The sequence below is a fragment of the Ooceraea biroi genome, chromosome 4 (assembly GCF_003672135.1).
Source record: "Ooceraea biroi isolate clonal line C1 chromosome 4, Obir_v5.4, whole genome shotgun sequence".
Taxonomy (NCBI): domain Eukaryota; kingdom Metazoa; phylum Arthropoda; class Insecta; order Hymenoptera; family Formicidae; genus Ooceraea; species Ooceraea biroi.
The window spans coordinates 10,757,943-10,780,202 of NC_039509.1; the positions used below are offsets into that span (position 1 = coordinate 10,757,943).

The 22,260-nt window shown below is 39.5% G+C and overlaps 2 protein-coding genes across 5 annotated transcripts; one reads left to right on the forward strand and one right to left on the reverse strand.

Annotated features, from left to right (window-relative positions):
* Positions 1 to 188: 188 nt before the first annotated feature.
* On the forward strand, positions 189 to 16,468 carry LOC105275222 (receptor-type tyrosine-protein phosphatase N2). 3 transcript variants are annotated; one of them, XM_020030533.2, is made up of 20 exons: positions 189 to 284; positions 3,374 to 3,589; positions 4,915 to 5,016; positions 9,153 to 9,206; positions 9,549 to 9,609; positions 9,914 to 10,045; positions 10,217 to 10,298; positions 10,495 to 10,574; positions 10,692 to 11,380; positions 11,451 to 11,606; positions 11,765 to 11,802; positions 11,873 to 12,040; positions 12,156 to 12,282; positions 12,368 to 12,435; positions 12,555 to 12,938; positions 13,230 to 13,451; positions 13,805 to 13,810; positions 14,362 to 14,726; positions 14,905 to 14,958; positions 15,032 to 16,468. In XM_020030533.2, exons 3-20 carry the CDS (start codon positions 4,923 to 4,925, stop codon positions 15,312 to 15,314), a joined length of 3,063 nt encoding a protein of 1,020 aa, XP_019886092.1. In that variant the 5' UTR covers positions 189 to 284; positions 3,374 to 3,589; positions 4,915 to 4,922; the 3' UTR covers positions 15,315 to 16,468. The 3 variants fall into 3 exon arrangements, with proteins under 3 accessions (XP_019886092.1, XP_019886087.1, XP_026825039.1); XM_020030528.2 differs by lacking the exon at positions 189 to 284 and adding an exon at positions 441 to 459; XM_026969238.1 differs by lacking the exons at positions 189 to 284; positions 13,805 to 13,810.
* Positions 16,469 to 18,023: 1,555 nt separating this feature from the next.
* Positions 18,024 to 22,237, reverse strand: LOC105275240. Of its 2 annotated transcripts, none has more exons than XM_011331962.3 (6): positions 21,483 to 22,237; positions 20,930 to 20,981; positions 19,694 to 20,824; positions 19,520 to 19,616; positions 19,290 to 19,389; positions 18,024 to 19,192 (listed from the first exon to the last, which is right to left on the reverse strand). In XM_011331962.3, the coding sequence occupies exons 1-6, from the start codon at positions 21,592 to 21,594 to the stop codon at positions 19,143 to 19,145; spliced, it is 1,542 nt and encodes a 513-aa protein (XP_011330264.1). In that variant the 5' UTR covers positions 21,595 to 22,237; the 3' UTR covers positions 18,024 to 19,142. The 2 variants fall into 2 exon arrangements, with proteins under 2 accessions (XP_011330264.1, XP_011330257.1); XM_011331955.3 differs by having other exon boundaries at positions 19,290 to 19,407.
* Positions 22,238 to 22,260: the final 23 nt, after the last annotated feature.

Here is a 22,260-nt window from a genome sequence, read left to right on the forward strand (position 1 = left end):
TGGACGTCGCTCATCGCGTTCAGTGTGCAGTGGCCATGAAGCCTCGTGTCCACGATTTTCCATAAAAGCTGCAAGTTGATTGGCTACACAATTCTCGGATCGAGATCTCACACCGATTTCTAGCGTTGTGGACACAAGGCTTTATTCTTTTTTTTTTTTAGTTTATTTATAAGAGCTTCAGTGGCTAGGTTATTAGCGACCAATGTAGTTTGTTGTATCAATATACTTTTATCCATTTTTATTTCCCACATTTCGAGATCTCGGACCGATTTCGTGGACACAGGGTAAGAGTAAATAGATTTTTTCGTAGAGCACTTATATCTCTACTACCCGTGCAACAAGCAGACCTGTAGGGTTGCGAAGATGCAGGCTCCCAAGAAAGCCTGTTACCTTTTTTAGTTCCAAGCCTCCAAGGAACTCTACTACGAGCACGAGCCTCTACTCCTTCTTCCTCGAAGAGTAAGAACAAGTCAATAGCACGTAAAATCACATATTTTTTACTATACAAAACAATCTATTTATCTATTGCTATTCCATGGTTATTTAATGATGTATACAAAACTAAGTAAAGAAGAAAATTAGATCAAAAGTCAACAATCATTAATATTTAGATCGCCCAATAAGCGACGCGTGAATACGATATTCGATATTTTGCAACAGTACTTTATTAGACAATTTTATACATGCGCGATAGAAGTTTGTTCGATTCTTGTATATCTTTCATTGGAAAAAGTTACATGATAATTAAACAACTCCCGAAGATCCTTCGTCTTGATATTCAATGTTCAACATTAATTACCCTTAAAAAGCAATATAGAGTGCAGCAACTTTAATTACTCTACGAACTTCCGATAAAACGCATAAACTTCTTATTGAAAATTGTTTTTCAGAAATGTTGTAACTTTTTTCTAAAGTCTTGGATATAAATGTACATCGTACGAACAAATACAAACGCTGGCATATATTAATATACGATTTCTATTCAATATTTTATATTTATTTGAGTATATAAAAAACAGTAAAAGAAGCAATAATCAATAATAATCATAAATCTAGATAGGCATACGTATCACGACACCGACGATATTAATAATTTATATGCGAAAAATATGTTTTTATAGATGAATATTTTCCGCCATGCGTGTGATCGAGATATATCGCAAATGTGGGTCGTTGCTTCACGGAAATGCTGATTGGCCACATAAGTATCGTACGATTCGAATGCCTATTGTGCACAATTTCAAGTCGGTGCCTATTTCACCATTTTACTGCATTCAACGATCCTTGACATTCAACCGTTGAATTTCAACGGCCCACAATGCTACACAGCGAAGAATAATTTTCCCCGACAACCCAGTAAACACAAAGTAACAGTAATATATATGTTATGTTATAATTTCCCACTCAACAATGTAATTGTTATATAATACGTATGTTATGTTGTATTTATATTAATGAGTGGGAAATTATAACATAACATGTATATTACTGTTACTTTGTGTTTACTGGGAAAAGACGTAGAAAATATATAAGTGCAATGCAAACGTGAAAGTACAATGAAAGCCAGGTAAAAAAACGATGCACGCATTAATATAACATACAAAGGTAACCATTCACTATCCCCCCCGAGATCGTGACGTTTACATTGAAAATATTAATAATCGTTGATCCGCTTCCACGTTTTTCCCGGTTGGTCGAACGTGACGTTTTTCCAACTGCGCGGAAAAATAATTCTCGCGATAATTTATTGTCGCTGTCCGTTATTGTGCGTTCTCGATTAATGGCATACGCCGCTCGTTCTCTCTCTCGCCGGCTCTCCCTCTCGGCTTCCATTAGGAACAACATAAATCTTTCGCCTCTCGGAGAGCGCGTGGGCCGCATTTGCCTCGCGCTTTCAACTCGCAACCTGCAACAAGTGTTCCTAATCGATACCACACGGCGATTCCTTTCCATCGAACGCACGGCGCAACGCGAAGAAGTTCGAAGAAGGAGTTTCTTCATGTTCATATCGTCGGCGAAACGTGTCAGCTTCGCCTATGGTATATATGCTCGCCTCCCCTAAAGAATTAAGAGGCCAAACGATGCGCGTGATAGAACGAGATTATTGTTCGCGACCTCGTCGTCGTCGACCATATTTGCCGTGTCACTTTGTATTGCTCTCCTCTCTATTTTTCTCTCGCTATAACGATTAACATTCCATTTTTAACCCCTTCGGCGGCATTGACTCCATATGGCGCGAAAAATGTATGTGTCTATGTCGGCATTGACGCCATATGGCGTCCTTGTATTTTTTTCGATTGATTGGCCGATCTTCATAAAACTTAGTACCCAAAAGCTTTTTGGGTCGCTGAATACGAATCCATAGTCAAAATTTCAAAATTCAAAATGACAGATCCAATATGGCGATCAAATATAATCATAAAACCAAAATTTGTTCGGAATGTTATTAAATCTGATATCTAAGGGTTTTTGGGACTGATGAATACGAACCTCAGATCACAATTCCAAAATTCAAAATGGCGGACCCAATATTGCGGTAAAAAAAGCAAAATCTATCTGAGTGTTATGAAAACTAGTATCCAAGAATTTTTTCAGTCGCTGAATTTGAGGTATAAAATTGCAAAATTCAAAATGTCGAACTCAATGAAGTGGCACAAAATAAATAAAAACTTGTTTCACTGACTACGTTTTTGGATGCATCTTTCCAAAGATAGTTTGGGTTCCCAATTCTAAGATACAAATACTTATCAGTTTTTCAATTGTTCTTAGATTTGGTGTTTTGACCACCATATTGGATCCGCCATTTTGAATTATGAAATTTTGTATCAAATTCGTATTCAGCGGCTCAAAAACCCTTTAGATACCAGTTTTCATAACAAATAGATAGATTTTGGTTTTTTGACCGCCATATTGGATCGGCCATTTTGAATTATTAAATTTTGTACTTCAAATTCATATTTCGCGAGCCAAAAAATCCCTAAATACAAGGTGTCTTTAAAATCCGATTACTTTTTTTTGGGTGCCACCAGGAGCACAAACAGTGATATTCTGTTTGCCGCTGAAGGGGTTAATGCGGTATATATAATGGCATTGTTCAGCAGAAATTGCATTTTATTTCATTCGAAAGACCCGGTGATTTAATTCCTCGCTGGGTGTTCCTCTTTATTGTCGACGACGATGTCTGCTCTCTCTCCCTCTCCCTTTCTCTTTCTCTCTCTCTCTATTGTTCTACGTCTTCAATGGTTGTGCTACCCGGCGGCGCGGTGCAATCGATTTCAAAATCCGACGACGCACGCTCTGCGCGTCGTTGCCACCGTCACCACCGCCTGTTGTATCTTCTCCCCCTCATCGCCCTCCTGCTCGTCGTCCCCAGGTTTGTCAGTCAGTGCCATCGCTGCGGCGGAACCGGTGGCCGTCCGCGAGGACATGGTCCAGGAACTTGTGGCCAGTACCGCCAAGTGGTGATTGTCAGCTTTCTCTCTCTCTCTCTTTCTCTCGCGGAAACGGAAACGGTGGTGGCAGTGCTTCTCGGGGGCAACGTGTACGATGTGCTGCAGATTGTGAAGAAGCTGCGCTGCGTCACGCCCAGGTAAGGACAGACTCCACGTTTACACGTTCCACCTGTATATCCTTTTTCTCTTCTCTTTCAAATTTGTTAAATTTTGTACTGGATGTTTGAAAAACGGCTTTGTAATTGTTCTTGAAAAGATCATTTGCACTCTGTGCATATTTAGGATTTTTTTATGTTAATTTTCTTCTATGAATTTTCTTTAAGATAGATTAAGGTCGTGCGATTAAAGGGATTGTATCGCGACACGAGAACTCTCGCTCGTTTCTTGCCGGCTCGCAGCGAGCGCACGCTATACCGTATTCATATCGCATTTAACGCTCAACGTTCGCTGATTTGCGTATTTTTCATCACGCGCGTCTCATTATAAGGGCACAAACCGAACGCGGACATTTAACGCGAATCATGAAAATCGTTATCGCGCGAGTTTCCGATAAGCTGTTTTTTACGATATCCGAGAATAATCTGGGAGCGGAGAGAATTAAAACCGGATGGCGTAGCGGCGCGCAGATTGCCCAAGGGGATGTTAATTCATCCTCGAAGGGTGAACGCGACTACAACCTGATGCTTCGACTACGAGATATGTAAGCGATAACGCGTAACGCTTTTAAACGATGGAGTAGTGGACTGAAAGAAATTGTGAGATGAGAAGAGCAAAAAGATCGATCACGTGAGTTGCCAAAAATTTCGAATTTCTATTTTATTTTATACTTTTTATTATATCTTTTTAGCTATTGTATGATATAAAAAAAAGAAGAACTTAAATCATGCAATAAAATTGATTAAATGTGATCAAATAATGTCAGAGAATCGGTGAATCATTTTACGTAGCGCTTTTAGAACAATTTAGTTCACTGACGCGAGTAATAGCGTGTCCATTTTACCTTTTGTTAGATTCGCATTCGATCTAGCGCGGGCGCTGCACTCCAGGGCGATGCACCCAGAAAAATTCTTATACCTTACACTATCTCTAGAAACTGTTACCGCAAGTTTGATTGTACTTCCGTATTAAACAGTCAGTTCTCCAACTAACTTGAGCTTCACGTGACGTTTGTCTCGCGCATGTAGAAATAGACTTGCAAGTCGAAGGCCTGAAAATATCCCGTGATAATTCTTCGATCGTTGCCACTGTGTAACAAAACAATGTGATCGTTCAAAGGAAAAATATTTGCAAGACAGCAATAATTGCAACGCTCGCGAATTATTATCATCCCAGCTGTGGCTGAGGAATTTATCCTGTTAGGCTTCTGCAAGTGAAAAAGTGAGCGCCCGCAGGGGTGGATAAAATTCTCATCAAGCCATGACTAGAGCAGGGAGGGTAGCTTAAAGTGGTCTCGCAATTGCAGGAACATCTATGGGCCGTAAACGGTGGTGGCGGGGAGGTTTGGTGGAGCTGCTGGTGCTCTATATCCTCCATCATGCCGTTGTTCTGGCTGACGGCAATGTCGGTAAGTACGACGACTGAATATCATTATCCCGCGAAAGCGGGTATAAACACGAGTCATCCCCAGGAGTGATTTAACTCCTAACTGTCTCAGCGTGACTCCTTCGTGACTGAGACGGGAAGATGCAGTCGAAGTGATTGCATTTCCATGTAATGGAAAATGCTGGAAAAATACGAAGACGCGCAGTACCAGAAATTTCGTTCGCCACTCCAATCGACGGTTTTATGTATTTCTTCCCCGAGAAAATGTAAATCGTAATAATATTTGTTCAACGGTTTAATTTTGAATGAAAAGAGACACGCTTCTTTAATTTCAATTTTAATTTCAATTTTAATTTCAATACCGAGCTAAGTAAATTCTCGGTTATGTGGCTTCATTGAACTTCTGTTGAAGACTGCAGCTCCATGATTCTCTTTGGGAGTAGGTAATAAACGGATGAACCTCAGGTCTCTTTAAAGCCGATAAACAAGGCTTTAAAGTGACTCGGAAATATAACGTTTTATAGCGAGACACTCGATTTTCCGCTCGATAGCGTTTTACAACGAACCATCTGTTACGCTCAATCTCTAGCGCAATCAAGCAGAAACTCTTTGTATATAATAAGTGAAGATATGAAACAAAAGATGAGAAGAGAAATGTATTGTAATACAGCCAGTGGCGAGAGAATAATGTAAATCTAAATCAGTTAATGAGATAGTCCTGTCATCATGCTTTTGAATGATACGACGATTATTTAACAACGGTATCGCAAAAATAAACTTATAAAGTTTTACATTAAATTTCTTATATCTGCTTTTCCTTAAGCTCTGTGAAATTCTTAATCTCTGTAGATATAAATCTTCTTAAATCTATAAATATATGTTCTCTAACTCTAAAAGTTCATTTCTTGCAGCCTAAGAATTACATTCCCAATAACTGTTACATAAGAAAGATGAATAATATTTCTCTCTGATCAACCTTCTTTTCTCGATGATACGAGAGTCACATTGAAGTATTAAACATCGATCGCGCGGTAATAGTTGACGACGCCCCATTAAATTGCCACATGATATTACACTTCTACAAGCGCTGTGCTGTTTGATTACATTTATGAACGTGTATTTATCATCAACATGTCGGGGTTGCTAAATTAACGAAAGTGAGCGAATGCGTATTACATTTAGCACACATTAGACGCAAGGAATGTATCATTTTACATCTTCAAGAATACAATCATGAATACAATGATGATTTGAAGTCTATATAAAACTTGCACAATATTACGGCAGCAATATTGCGTAGTGGAAGGGATATTTAATTAATTAGCGCTAAACGACGTGAACAGGATCTGAAGAAACCCGTGGGCTCTCCTAAATTTAGCTTAGCGCGTATGGGTGTGTATGTGTGCGCATATGTCTCTTTTCAGAATAATAGCTCTGACTATTGAACAGAGAGAGTTAGCGCGGTCAAAGTTCACAGCTTTTTCAAAGTTCAGAATATTTCCAACTCGCAATACTGAATTGCCGATTGACGTCAACGGACAGCTTTCCTCGCTGAATATTGTTTGCGGTGTCTTTACAAAAAATCAAGATTACAGTGTCGATCTTCATCGATTTCTCGTTATCGTCCTCGCGATATTCCTCATCATACACACACACACACACACACACACACACACACACACACACACACACACACACACACACACGTGTATGCTCACCCTGCCGCTTTTGTATCTTGTATGGCAACGCATAGCTCGCCATAATCCTGGGGAAGGTTCGAGGTCGTAAAAAACACATAATACCAGAATCCATTTCTTTCAGTTACAGCTGAAAGAATAACTGCGAAGAACTTGTGTTGTTTTGTATCAATGCTTTATTTTAGTACCAATGTTTTAGAATCGATAGCAAGCATCGACGAAGAAAAATATCATTGAAGAGAAAAATTCCTTCCAAAATTCCAGAGGATTATTCTTTTCTTCATTCAATTTTCCGTGAAATTTATGATTTTTCAAACGCGTCGATCCTTCAACTCTATCCTGAAAGTTTTATTTGAGCGACCTAACAGGGAGCTGATAACGGCGTGTCAAACGAAGTGTGAAAACTTTAGCAATCTTGCGTACCTCCCTTATCCTCTAATTTGATGATATTTCGTCCTTTTGAAGAACGAGAGGGAACGAGCCTTCTCTCTTTTTCCCCGTGCATAGGCGTGTGTAGAAGAGGTGTTCGATTTTCGCCCACGGCAGCAACTCGACAGTTATCGAGCCGTTCATCCCACGCAGCCACCGCCTTCGCAAACTCTGACCTCTCTGTCGGATGCGCGTGACACGATTTCTCTCTCTCTCTCATTCTTCTATATATGTTACGATTCTTTGCTTATCTATCTTGTACTTTACATTTCGTCTCGTCTCCCATCCCCTTCAATCTTCATAATCGCTCCGCTGTCAAAGTACACATGTTTATTGTATGCCTCGGTGCTTGTTCTTATATTTTAATAATCTTTGTCGATCGTTTTGGGAACGCAACATACACGTATGCGAATATCTGACTCACCTGTCGAGTGCGGGGCCATCTCAAGCCCCTATTTATTCCACCCCAGCCGAGGCTATCTCGTGTAACTAAATACCCATTCATGGTAGTTAGGGTAGTATCATATTCCGGATGTAATGCGCGTAATGATGTTTCCTAATAATTAGAAGGTACTTGTTGATATCCGTGCAAGCGTATCAATTCAGCGAGTATAATACTATTCAGTATTTGTCGTGTGTAAATAAACGCATTGGCTCTGTTCATAATCAATATGGCATTACACGGTGTAAATCTAATTTAACACACTTAGTATACACATCTGCAAACAGTTACATAAATAGATTAATTCAATTCGTTGCGTTTGGAACACCGTTTCACCTTTGCTCTTTCGTAACTTGAATTTTGCAATGTGTGGTTTCATGCATTTTGCATTTCTTTCTTGCAGTCGTGGGTTTTCACGTTTTCATGTCAAACATTTATCCATTTATTTTCGCAATTAACAAGTAAGCAAATGTACGAGTAACAATTTTCTTCGTTGCTCGGCTTCCTTGTTATTCCAAGCGCTCGTGCTTTATAAACTCCGCCGCTATAATTTATAACTTGTCAGAGAAGTTGAGAGGTATCGCAAACATACAATTATATTATATGTCAAAAGAACAAATACGTTAACGTGCGAGCAACACGTGCTCGTCAATTTCCGTTTCGTATTTTTTTTTTGCGATCGAAGCTTTACACGCATACAGAACTTACGTGCGTGCTCCATTTAATCAGTCGGTCACGCATGAACTTCCACCCTTTAATCGCATAGGTATATGTCTTCATTTGTACCGGATATCACGTCAGTATCATCGATCGTACCTTCACGGTTCTCATCAGAATTCAATTCGCGTACGTTGCGTAACAAATGTGTGATAACGTATGCGACAAATAATTTACTATCGGCGACGAATGCGTGATTTGAATAATTTAGAGTTTCGAGAAACAAATTGAAATAGAAATCAAGAAAATAAATTCAGTGATATGAGGAATTAAAGATTGGAAAGGAAGGAGCTAATGCGATTACTTCTGCACGAATCCGCCTGTATTTCTCCCTTTTTTCCTATTACGAGATTGGATGGGATTTTTATATAAATTCTTTATGGAAACGTGTATATGCGTGTGTGTGATTGGAATGTTGATATCGAATATCCACGCGTTTTGCGATATACTATTATAACAGGTTCTCGTTTCTGAATTATTGACGATATTAAACGCTAAACGCGCCTACGCTATTCCAGGTAATCCGATGACAAATATGGCCCCAGATATTTTCAGCACGGTGCTATGTATTTCAACACATGTATTTCGCAAGAACTGACGATATGACACAATCATATCGGTCGATTGTTCGCGAGCGAACGCCCTCAAGGGCTACATCAGCTTTACCCACCTGTCATATTGTTTGCGCAGAATTAGTGGCGAAGTTATATTCGAATATGCGTGTGACGCAAATGGAACTGCGTGTGCACATCGGAAGGAAAAATAATAAATTAGTAATTTAATTTCCTTCATACATATTTGCGGAGCTATCAGACCTTTGTCATTGCATGAACGATTTATCTCGGCTCAACAGCGTAATCGTTTTGCTTTCAGGATGCCTTTTCAGCGAGAGCGTATGTGACCGCCAGGTGGAAAGGTGTTTTAACGGTAATAGCTCTGTGAAATTAATTCCAGTTGATAAGTTAATTTAATAATACGATACGATACCAGATTTTCCAGTTTTTTCTCTGTAGAGCTCTGTAGGCTCTTTTATTTTGCATCAGACAAACAGAATATTGAAAGTGAACTTTGTACAATACCAGATTTTCCATTTTTCTCTCTATAGAGCTCTGTAGGCTCTTTTATTTTGCAACAAACATTAAAAGTGAACTTTGTGCGATTCAGTAACATTTATTAATGACGAAACTGCGATGTGCAAGTGGAATCAATAGAATTTGATAACAATTTGTTTATATTATAAATACTTCTTTATTCTTTATTAATTTTCAGATCTGGCATTCGGAAAATGCATATCTCTATACACGAATTTAGGGAGCGACGATCTATACCAGTAAGTTCCTACGTCACGTACGCTATTACGTTCTTAAAATCGACAAAGGTATTCAGAGCGCTTATAAATTATTCTTGTTGGAATATCTCTTTGAAATGTCATTCCGATATACGTATTCAGCAGAATCGGATTCTCATTTCGATCGGTTACCTTTATCATCGGGTCGTCAAACGGTCTCCGGCTATTTCGTCTTTATTATCGTACGGCCACATATAACGTTTCGGCCCGTTCGAAGCACGGTATAAAGCACAGCAATAACGGACGCGCATTATTGCAGCGTGTACAAACTTACTCTGTCGTGCAGGTATAATCTCGACGCCGATGAGTTAGAGCTACTAAGACTGCAATTGAAGAGACTGGAATCCGACGGGTACAAATGGAGGCACCCCTTTACACAATGTATTATGCAAATCTTATTAGATAATCTCCGATATGGGTACGTTATTTCGCTGAATCTCCACTCTAAGCAGTTCATAATGAACGATTACATTGTTTATTATTAATTAAAATTTATAATTATACAATCAGCATAGTCCATTTTCTTTAGGAATCCCATGAAATATCGCAAACAGTACAATGTTGCTGAATGAAAACAAAATCTTTTCAGGCAAAACGATCTCCGTGATCTCTCTCTCTGCGACTATCTGAAGAAATCGCCTCTCGACGAACAAGATATACTTACTAATGAGGTCAGCATAAATCCGATTCACGTGTTTTTGTTCATTTATCATATCGCAGATGTGCATATATTCCCAGCCACAAGTCGAGAACGATAATTTCTCCTGGCAACGTTCTCGACCGGTCATGATTATCTTTAGAAAAATACTTAACTCTGCCCAATAATATCGCTCCGAGATAGTCAACCGTCATCGATTTTCATTTTAGGTGGTTCCAGCGGTCACCATACTAAAGATATCCCCGGACAATGAGAACTCCGAGAGTAATTTGGTCGACATCAATGATAAGTACGTCTTGTTGTGTACCTAAGAAAAAATATAAATGGGGAAAATGATAGAAGAGATTTGAAATTTACATGAGTCCTCTTCTTCTTTGTTTAATTTCATTGAATTTCGTTCAAGCAGATTACCGACTTTCTACGGCAAACAGGAGTTGCTGCCGTACGATCAGGAACTTGTCGGATCCGTTTACAGACCCGAGTACGTGGATTGGCGCAGCGACAAGAGTGATCGGGCTTCGATCAACAACGAGAACGAGTACGAGACATCGCTCACTGATGTGGACGAGCAATCGTATCCACCCAGGATACGTCGGTACAGCTTCATCGACAGCTACGGCAATGATATCAAGGACGCCTCGAGAGATGAGGAGTCCTACGAGGATGACGACAACGGCAATGAGAATCTTAACGATGAGGCTCTTAACGATCCGCTTGCGCCCGATAAGCTCGAATTCCTGAACAAGCATGTACAATTCTGGAACAAGCACGTTCAACAATCCTTTCCCGATTACCCATTGATGAAACCCACTGACGACGATGACGACGAGGGGGACGAGGAGTATGAGAAGGCGTTCTCCAGGAAGTACAAGCACTGGAAAAACCTACCGCTCCTCGAAGCTGACTCTGCAGGACAGGATAATGCGAAGAGGACGGTGATCAGGCACGACGAGGAGGATCTCGATTATGAGAACGGCAATGAGGAGACCTCGGCGGAGGTCGAGAGACTCGACACGGAGGTGCCTCTGGAGATGAACGGAATCTATACCGAGGGAGGGGTCGTGCGGCCTTCGAAGCACAAAGCTGCGCCCGACGGTGAGCTTGTCTAAATAGATTGGCTGAGGAGAGGCGCCGTTCTGTTCAAGCTGACGTAAATCTGATGCAGGTACTTCGTACGACGCGATGCTCGACGATGACTTGAACACGCTGCTGTGGCAACGAGAGCTGGCTGGCTTCAAGCGCAGGGAACGCCTGGATGTTAAGAAGCCCGGGCCGCTGTTCTCGACGAACAATTACGCGTTTAAAACCCAATCTCCGGCCGGTAAGCACGAGGCATACGTCCTGAATCTATCTGTTTAATCTTCGCTTTGCGATAGATTTGTTTCTAATTAGTTTTTAACAGCTTTTCGTTGAGTTGATAAGATCGGTAATTGCCATTTGAGTTTATTGATCTCTATGAGATTTGCCTTTCCCCTCTAGCTCCCCTCGAGAAAGATTATTCCGAGGACAGTCAGGATGTAAGTGCAACTATATATGCTTAAACTCGCGCTGCTAAACTTTAGACATTACATCAGCATCGTATTGTAGAATAATGAGATATACGCGCCGTTAACGAAGAAGGAACTGCGCGGTAACGCGTACAAAGCGCTCGACGGCTCGTCAAGAGCATACAAAAACGTCGATCTGGATTACGTCTATATCGAATTCGAGCAAGAGTTCCACAAATGGCTCGAGGGGGAACACGTGGTCGCTAAGGTAGAATAGAATAGAACAGAAATAGTTGTAAGTTATAAAAAGCGTAGACAAAGCGGATCGTTTAATCGTAAATGAAGCATTGTGAACTTTACGTGAACTTTATTTGAACCCTCAGGTGGAAGAACTTTTAGGATTACCATCTGGCACGTTGAGAGACATACGAGTGGGCCGCGCGGAAGTGACGTTCAAAGTCATTCAGAATGACAGAAACTACAATGCCACCGATATCGCTAAAAGCATTGGTACGATAATTTACGTGTCATGGATATAAAATATCGCGTAGAATGTCAGGGATTGTTCGCGAAAGTGAGATCTATCGTATTCCAGATAACATTCGCGGCAAGCTGCAAGATGCGTTAGGAGTCAAAGTCATCCGAGCGGGCATCGGCGATAAGGTTGTACCATCGTAAAGACTTCTCCGTCAGATCAGCTGATCTCGCATAACGTTTATCGGCACGCATAAACGTTATTCTAATTTTCTCAAGACTCGAGACAAGAATGCGTCTTCTTGCAGGCTAAATTACCAGCCACGCTGGAGGTAACCAGGGAGAGCGAGATGAACTCGAGTCTGTTCGGAGCGTTGGTAGCCGCCGGAGTTGCAGCCGCAATCGCAGCCGCGGTAGTCACGCTGGTGATCGCGCGTCGTCACGCCAAGTGTCGAGCGAAGCTCGCTGGACTGGCCACCCCGGATCCGGAAGCATCCAAGGATTATCAGGACCTGTGCAGGGTGAGAATGCAGGCAAAGCAACCGACCGAGAAAGTGGAATCGCCGCGCATAACGAGCCTGTCGCGCGAGAGTGAGTCTAACAATTTACCCTCCAATCGCTCCAGCACGTCCTCTTGGAGCGAAGAGCCCACTCTCTCCAACATGGATATATCGACCGGCCACATGGTTCTTGTAAGTATAATCAAGGGCAGAAGGAGAAGAAAGAAAAAATATAAAAATTATAAATGTATAAAATAAATATATAAAGAATTATTATTTTATTTTATAATAATTTTATTAGCTTTATATATATTGCTAAAACTATATATATAATTTAAATTTAAACCGAAATGTAGCTATAAGAGCACTATAATGTTATTTAAAAAAAAATTAATATTTAGTTAATCTTTGTTACATTTTCAGTACTCCGCATTATTTATTACCGATTAATTCCGTAAAACTATATCAAAATTCTGTTTGCAGAGTTACATGGAAGGTCATTTGAAAAACAAGGACCGCCTGGATCAGGAGTGGACAGCGTTGTGCGCGTACGAGGCCGATCCATCATCCACGGAGATCGCGGAGAGCGAGGCAAATATCAAACAGAATCGACCCGGCGCGGCATTACCCTACGACCATTCTCGAGTGGTTCTGAACGATCTCGCGAACGCCAACAATTCCAACTACATAAACGCTTCCACGATCGTAAGTGCTTCTCTCGCTCGACTTTTGACGAAACTGCATTTCGTCACCTTTTGCATCCTTTTAAAATTTATTCTTCCTTCACTTTTTAAAGTAGATGTGTCTCATGTCTATTTATATCAATCCATAGAAAAATTATAAATTTTGACGCAAGAGAATATATCGTATTTTAATATGCGGAAATGTGACATATATATATATATAGAAAGAAAGAAAATTCTCCAAGTGCCAATATTTGCGCATGCAACTGGTAACTCTTCCTGTAAAAATAAAATAAATATTTTCGTTTTCACGATAACGTTGCTGAAATACGTACGACATTCGGTTTTCCGGCTGCCACATCGCAATATATGTAGAAGTCGGTAAGTCATAGTCGACGGGCATGCCAATCGTTTGATCGTTTGAAGATCGCAGGACCGTTTCTCGGCTCCATCTGTAAGACTAACGCTTGCCGTAGATATTTTTTTTAGTGCATCGTAATCGTAATGCAGTAAACTGTAGCATGTTTATCGATAAGCAAGCCTTGTGTTTTTTACCACTGCACAGTTGGCCAAGTACGACCGTATTATTTATCTGACAAACAAAAACTCGTAAAAAAAAGGCACGCAGAAGCAAATGGCAGCAGAATTTTAACAGCTTTCTTGTATGAAAACACGCGTTTTTCGGGGGATGTTCCAGGCTTTTCAACTCAAGAAAAGTAACATCGCGCGGCTTTTGAGGCACCAAGTGTGAACCAAATCCACCAGGTTGATCAAAACTTTTGTTTCAATTGATTGACAAGTTCAAAATCAGAGAAGAGAGAAAAAAGAAAACGAATCTTTTGATCAATCTGATCTTGTCGTTTACGGTTTCGAGCGCTTGTCGAGTTCCTCTCGCCGAGATTGCAGCCGTATAATGTCTCTCGTGCTTGCAGACGGATCACGATCCCCGGAATCCCGCTTACATAGCCACGCAGGGACCACTACCGCAGACCACGGCTGATTTCTGGCAACTAGTTTGGGAGCAAGGTAGCGTGGTGATCGTGATGCTGACACGGCTCACTGAAGAGGGTCGGGCCATGTGCCATCGCTACTGGCCCGAGGAGGGTTCGGAGCTATATCACATCTACGAGGTACACTTGGTGTCGGAACATTTCTGGTGCGACGATTACCTGGTGCGCTCCTTCTACTTGAAGAACCTGCACACCTGCGAGACCCGCACTGTCACGCAATTCCATTTCCTGTCCTGGCCGGAGGACACCGTTCCGTACTCCACGAAAGCTCTACTCGAATTCCGCAGGTTAGAGAGTTGATCCAGGTTGACCAAGTTGTTTGATGTTATTGCCAGGACTTGTTCGAAAAATAATTACATGATTTATTGCATTGTATTAATTAATTATTATAGAGATTATTAGGAAACTTACAACGCCCGAGAATTATTCTCCGTTTGACCTTAATCTTTCATTTTTTTTTTCCAGGAAAGTTAATAAATCGTACCGCGGCAGATCATGCCCGATTGTAGTACATTGCAGGTAAGCGTCTTCCATATCGCCTACATTAATCACAATACGATGTTATTGTTATCTCATATCCTTATCCTTGCAGCGACGGAGCTGGACGAACCGGTACGTATTGCTTGATCGACATGGTCCTAAACCGTATGACGAAGGGAGCGAAGGAAATCGATATCGCCGCTACGCTCGAGCACATCAGGGATCAGAGGCCCAACATGGTTGCTACGAAACAGCAGTTCGAATTCGTCTTGATGGCGGTGGCGGAGGAGGTACACGCGATCCTCAAGGCTTTGCCCGCACCTTCCACCGAGAAACCCGCAACGGCGGTGGCTACGACCAGCGGTTTCGTACCGGCTGCGAAATCGGAGCAGTGAAGCTAACGCTGCGACGCGAATTCAACCGTGAGCAGTATAAAAAAAAGTCTGACAACTCTCGTTCGGTTCCAATAAGAATTTTGCCGTTTCTTCATATTTATTTTGTTTCAAAATTGTGATCAAGGTCTTAGTTTCCAAAATTGATTCTTTTAAGGCTCGGATATCATTTTTGCAATTATTATAGAGGAGGCCCAGAGGTCATGCTACATCATGTGTCATGTCGATCGATTATTTTCTACTGCTCAGGGGTTAAAATCGTAGTCGAGGAGAGGAAGATAATTCCATTGATTTCGATGTGTCACGGGAAAGCCAAATACTTTTACTAGCTGTTTACCATGATATACCCTACCGGAGTGAAGAATGATCGATCGGATTTTCCGTTGAACTTTTCTACACGCTCGATACTTCTCGATTGCATACACACACACACCCTCGCTAGTTTAGAATGCACCAGTTGCCGCCGCGAGCTTCTTTCGTACTCCAAAGTTGTACTGTATCTCAGAGCGCGGACGAGGAAGAGACGAGTCGATTTAAACTTCTAGCACATAGACGCATAATCCAGAGTTTTAATTTAAGTGCAGCGAGAGGCGGGCAAGTAAACGCGGGAGTCGGCTCTCGGGGGCCCGAGCGAGTATATCTACAATTAAGACAGCTTAAAGTATAAATGTGGTGCATGATCTTCTGTTCTTTTCCCGCTACTCTGTGAAGATGGTACCCTTTTATTACGCTCGACACTTAATCGCGTGCGTCCCTTTCTGCTCATTCAGAAACGCGGCCTATTTCAAGGGTCAAGTACCTGTAAAGTGCAGACAGACAGACAGACACAGTTGCTACTCGAGGCACATACGATATATATCAACGACTGAGCTATATTTACAGTTACTTATACTGTGCGATCGATCGGTGATACGACGGAACATTTTATACTAGTAGAGTTTACCTAAGCACGTCTAATGTTAAACGCGGCCGGTCGCGGCGATCAGAAGTTTGTTTAACCCTAGCTTCCCACGCGGGGGTACCTGGAACCCCGAGTAAAATAAAGCGATTCACGATTTTTTAATGTGATTTTTTCAGAAGCGAATATTTTACAAACTTCTTTCTTTTTTAAATTTTTCCATGCATATTCCTCGATGCGCGGTGATGAAATCAAAAAAGTGATTAAAAAAATCAGTTGAGCTTTTTTTTATTTTTTTTAATAACTAAATGTACGACGTGGGGTGGCCTGCACCCCAGTGTGGGAAGCCCATGAAAATTGAAAGTTTATGTGGGAAGTTAGGGTTAACGCGAAGGATTACATACAGTATTATTATCCACTGAATTTGGGGGTCAGATTGACGGTGTTTGGCGTTAAACATGCGACGTGAATACACGAGCCAGCACTTTTTTTATTGCTTGTCGCGGACAAAGTATTATCCTTCACACACATATACACAGGGTGTCCCGGGTTTTAACCGACAAACTGCGGGAGCATATTCTACTAGTGGAAATAAGAAAAAATTCTTATATCGAGTTTGCTTAGAAATGCTTTATTACAAAGTTATAAACCAATATTGAAAAGAAATATGAGATAAGTAACAACGGAACATAGTGTAGAATTTGGAGGGTCGAAGATGTTTATGTTATGTGTATTCACATGTATTCATGTTCACTATGTTGAAACGATTCAGTATGATTGTTACTTTCACAACAGTAGCTGTTAGATTTCAATCGTCGTGTGAACTAGCAATTACTATCAGAATGCCAAAAGTGTTTTCAAATGAGGAATACACTGATATTCATTTCGTGTACGGATTCTGTGACGGAAATGCACGAGCTGCCGTATGAGAGTATCAACGTAGATTTCCTAACAGGAGAGTACCAGATAGATTTAAAGCAACGAATTACTAATTCAGTTACTGAGATGCAACAAAATTTTCAGGAATGTCGTACTGTAACAAATTCTGTACTACGTCGATGTCTAGCTTGTATCGATGTGCAAGGACAACATTTTGAAATGCGTCACTAAATCATTGCGTAGATAATTTTTATTTTTGTGAAAAAATCCGTTGTTACTTATCTCATATTTCTTTTCAATATTGGTTTATAACTTTGTAATAAAGCATTTCTAAGCAAACTCGATATAAGAATTTTTTCTTATTTCCACTAGTAGAATATGCTCCCGCAGTTTGTCGGTTAAAACCCGGGACACCCTGTATATATATTGTCTTTCGTAGACGAGGAACTGTATGGAATATTCGTGGAACTGGGTCCATGTAGGACACAATGCATCGGATTTTAATACTTTATTAGAATCGTACATGTCACTGGCTCAGCACGAACGTAGGTACGTAATTTCAGTTATGGAGCACTCACAGAGCAGTTTTAGCTTTTGCTAACGTAATTTGCGCAATTTGCGTGCACACGAATTTAATTCTATTGACTTCTACGTGCCCTTCAAATAACGTGCTTTAAAATAGCTTTAAACGGATGGACGAGCCTCTCAAACTCTCGAAACTCGTAAATAATAATCAACCTAAAACCAATCAGCTAAGTCAATTCTGTGCATAATACTAAATACACGCGTAACGAAATGTGAGCACAAAGTTACTTTTAGCAGGGTCATTTACGGTAGATTGAAGCAACTTTATAAAAATCTCTCTTTCTCTCTGTATATTTTATATATTGTATACTTTTAATTTATTTTTTATGCATTTTATAGTTTATATAATATTTTATATATTTCTTTCGTAGACAAGATAAACCATTTTATTATGAAAGTATCAAGTATACGCTTTTATTACTGTAGAGTTATCAAAGAGAACGTATTTAAATATACGTATGAAGGTGCGAGTGATCGATCGGACAGCCAAACTATATTGTACCAACTCACGAAAAATGCGTATACTTGCACTACGGGATAATCTGGCCGATCGTTGAGCAAGATTTCATTTTTCGGATACTTATTATAAACGAATTGATAATACGAAACTTGATGTTCTAAAGTATCGTATGTGTGCGAATGTTTCGCTAAAAAATGTAGCTTGATAAACGATGTTAAATGGTGCAAATCGTATACGTAATTATACATGCAGATGTGTTACGTTAGGATTTATTATTATTATTATTTAGCGATTAAGCTCTTATTACTGTGTGTAAACTCTTGTCACCAGGTATATTGCTTTCTAAAAATGTATTTATATACACACACACACACATCTGTAATATTTATTTAATTTGTCAAGAAATATACGTCAGAAAATTAAGAAAAAGATAAATTTCAGTTTAAGTATGTTATCAAGTCAGTGATACGATTCAAAATTACTGTTTCATGAGCCTATAATTGATTGCGTGACTTTAACATTATTTTCACGGGAATTTTAGAAGGAGGTGGTCGGAGGGGAAGGGGGACACTGATGTACCTTGAAACTGTGTCAAACTTTGCTTGATCACCGCAACTAAGTTTGATTAGCCCTCTTTAGCACCGATTCACAGAACAGATTCTATATTTTTATGTAAAGGAATGAATCTACGTATTAAAAAAAAAATTAAAAATTATATAGTTATATATAAATCTATACTATGTTATCCAAAAATATAATACTATATACATGTTGTAAAATAATAAATCTATGTTCAAGCCATGAACGCGTGTACACTCTCTCTTATCCACTGTAACGTCACATAGTAAGCATCGTGCATGTTTAATGTTTACTCCCATCAAACTTTATTAATAAATAGTGCCAAAATGCATCTATTTACAAATCAACAATACATATAACTCTATGTTAAATAGAATATTATGCATTCTATTTTATTTCTATTTAATTTATCGTTGATGCATTTCAGCTTTTATCGATATGTACTGGACGGTGTATCAGGAAAACCCACATCCCAAAAACCTTTAAAGAGAAAATTTACGCGTTACATATATAACATGTTCATAATTTTATACGTGGCGTCTCCTATAAACAAAACAATATTTAATGTTACACAAACCTTCTGGTGTCATTGGCTCCTCATATTTCTGTCGGTGTCGCGAGCATTGATTCTTCCGTTTCTGCAGTTCTTCCTTCGACAACGTCAAGTTCTCGTAATACTGACAGATCAGAAACATCTTTTTATTGAAACAAAAAGTATTTGCTGGTTGCAATAATAATAAATTGCACATAATTTATTATAATTATGTAATTATTTATTTAATTTTTATAATTAAAATTGCACATTACTTGTTTGCATTCCCAGCAATCCCAACCATCTAGCTTTGCTCTGTCAGCTTTGCAGCGCATATTAAGCTGCTGGGGAACATCTTTGCGTTTTGGTGGTCTAGAAATTAAAATTTCGTTAAATATGCAAGGAAATCTCTTCAATGATTGTATATATATGTATTGAATAATATTTACACATTAAACTTATCCAGCAGTATCTTCTTTGCAGGTGGCTGATTCTCCGTGTCATTCAAAAGTCTGAAGTCGCTTGCATTGCTTTTGTTTGCAGCTTGTTCTGCAGGCAGGTAGAATGTCTCATCTTCATATACAGGATCATTCAAATTTAGCATAGTATTTGATGCTTTATTTATCAAGTCTGGTGGTTTTTTCTTTTGAGCTTCTGTAGACTTTGTAATCTGCACATCCGTTCTGTTAAACATTTTTACCGGTGAGGAATTGCTTACGTCGACTTTAGTCTTTAGTGCATTAGTCATAGTAGTCACAGATCCATCATTCTTCGTTTCTGCAGGAATATCTTCAAATGGTAATTCAAAATCCTCGTCTTTTATTATTATCAGTGCGGCATCATGACATCTGCTTTTATCTGGAGACTTTTTTTTCATTTGCTTCACCGGAGTTCTTCTTTTGAGTGCTAAGCGATGCTTAATTTTCGATTTAACGTTTCTCTGCGTGGGACTAATTTCTATCACGTCCTCCCAAGTGTCATCGATGTTCAAAAGATCACTTTCCGGAGTAACAGATACTTTCGCTGTAGAGAGATTCTCCTTCGCTGGATCCTGCTTTGCTCTTAACGATGTATCGACTGACTTTACGTTTGATGATGATACTTTGCGTTCATGTTTAACGGGAAATACGAGTCGCGATTGCGTCAATCTCTTGCCGTCTGGAAGAAACGTAGTTTCTACATGGTGCGCCGTGCTGATGTCTAATTTTTTGTCACATTTCGAAAATAATGCTTCCATGTTGCAGCGCGTTTTCGTATCTGACATCGCTTTATTACGTTCCTCTTTAGACAACTGCGGAGAGTTCTTTGCAGAAGTACTGTTAATCCTCAACCGTGATCTGGAAAATACCGGACTCTTCGGCACATTATTGTCCTTGTCTCCGAGCTGATATTTTGCGCTTGACAGGCTGGCCCATGTATCAGAATTAACGGGATAACTGGTATTTACCGTTTTCAGATCCAACAATGATACACTATCACTTTCTCGCACAAAAGGGCAGCCATTAACGTCTCTCTGCGGTGTTGATTCTTTTGTCTTCACGCAAGATTCGTCAGCTTTCACTTGAGATGGAGGAGAATGCCTACAATACGGTACAGTGAATAGTAACTTATGTTGGATTACGCTCTTGTTATCGTAAATTTTAAGTAACAGATTTTAATATAACTCGTGAAGATAAAAAACTTACATATTACTCTGTTCATATTTCTTTTGTAGCTTTAGATAATCATCCCACAAATCTGTGAAATAAGAAAATTGTCTATGTTAATTGTATGAATTAGTTTTATTGTTATATTTGTTTATTATCTAGATAAATAATTGCAGAATATTAAAGTGTTTTAAAGTAAATATTCGCGCGTTTAAATATTTAACTGGCGACTTGTAGCTTCATTCGGATGATTGACAATAATGCCAAAAATATTTCAATTCAAATATTAAAATTCAAATATTAAACAACTTAATTTAAATGTTGTTTCCGCGCCTTTTTCTTAGTTCCTTCTATCCTTCCCAGAGGGCAGAAGTATCCGCGTAAAAGTTTCGAAAGTTTTCATTCACATAAATTTATATAAATAACTTCAAAATCTACAAATTCGACGATTCCAAAACATATGGATTTACAGAAAATATTACAGAAATTGCGTCACTTCTAAAATGCTCCAATTTCTGCAACGTTTGACATAGAAGGAAAGTGTGTTGTGACAGGAGTGTATAATATAATAATAATGACAACGCGTACTTACTCCGATAATGTTCGAATGCCTGTTGCAAGATTTGCACGTAGTTTTCTATTGCTGCCTTCGCGTTTTTTTCGTTTGGCATGGAATAAATAAACGGCGGAAGCGATGGCATCATTGCGAACAAGTCACACTTTATATACCGTATATACCGTTTCGGAGCGACACGTATTTGCGCGTTTCGGAGCAACACGTGTCTCCTGATTCACCAATCTACCTATATCAGATATCTTGAGAAATTCGTGAATATAACTGATCGAAATATAAATGCGATGTTTATTTAATTTGTTGTCGTCCGATTATCTCTCCTTACTTGCATGTTGCGATCCGCCATAACTGGCCGTAACGTTCACATCAGTTCACATGGTTCACTCTGTACGGCATGAAGTACAACACAAAAAACCAATTCAGGGCTGTCTGCTTATGGGCCTTAAAATTCTAGGAATTTAAGCTGAACTTTCGAAAATGTTCTAACTGACTCAAAATAAATATCCTGAAATTAATTTTTACCGAGACGAGAAAAATAAAGACAAAATGTTCAAATAAAAATTAATGTATAATGGCGTGGGGGGTTTTCGGAAGTTTATCCGCTCTTTTTGAAGAAATTGAGACTTCATTTAGAAAAAAATAATAATTATGTCAATCTTCGAAATATTCCCCATCATTTTCTAATATTTTTCTGTCAACTCTATCGGGCAGACGAATTCCCCCTCGTAAATGAGAAGATAAATAACGGCTCAGTTTCTTCAAAAGGGGTACCGAATTAATTTGCGCACCTGATATA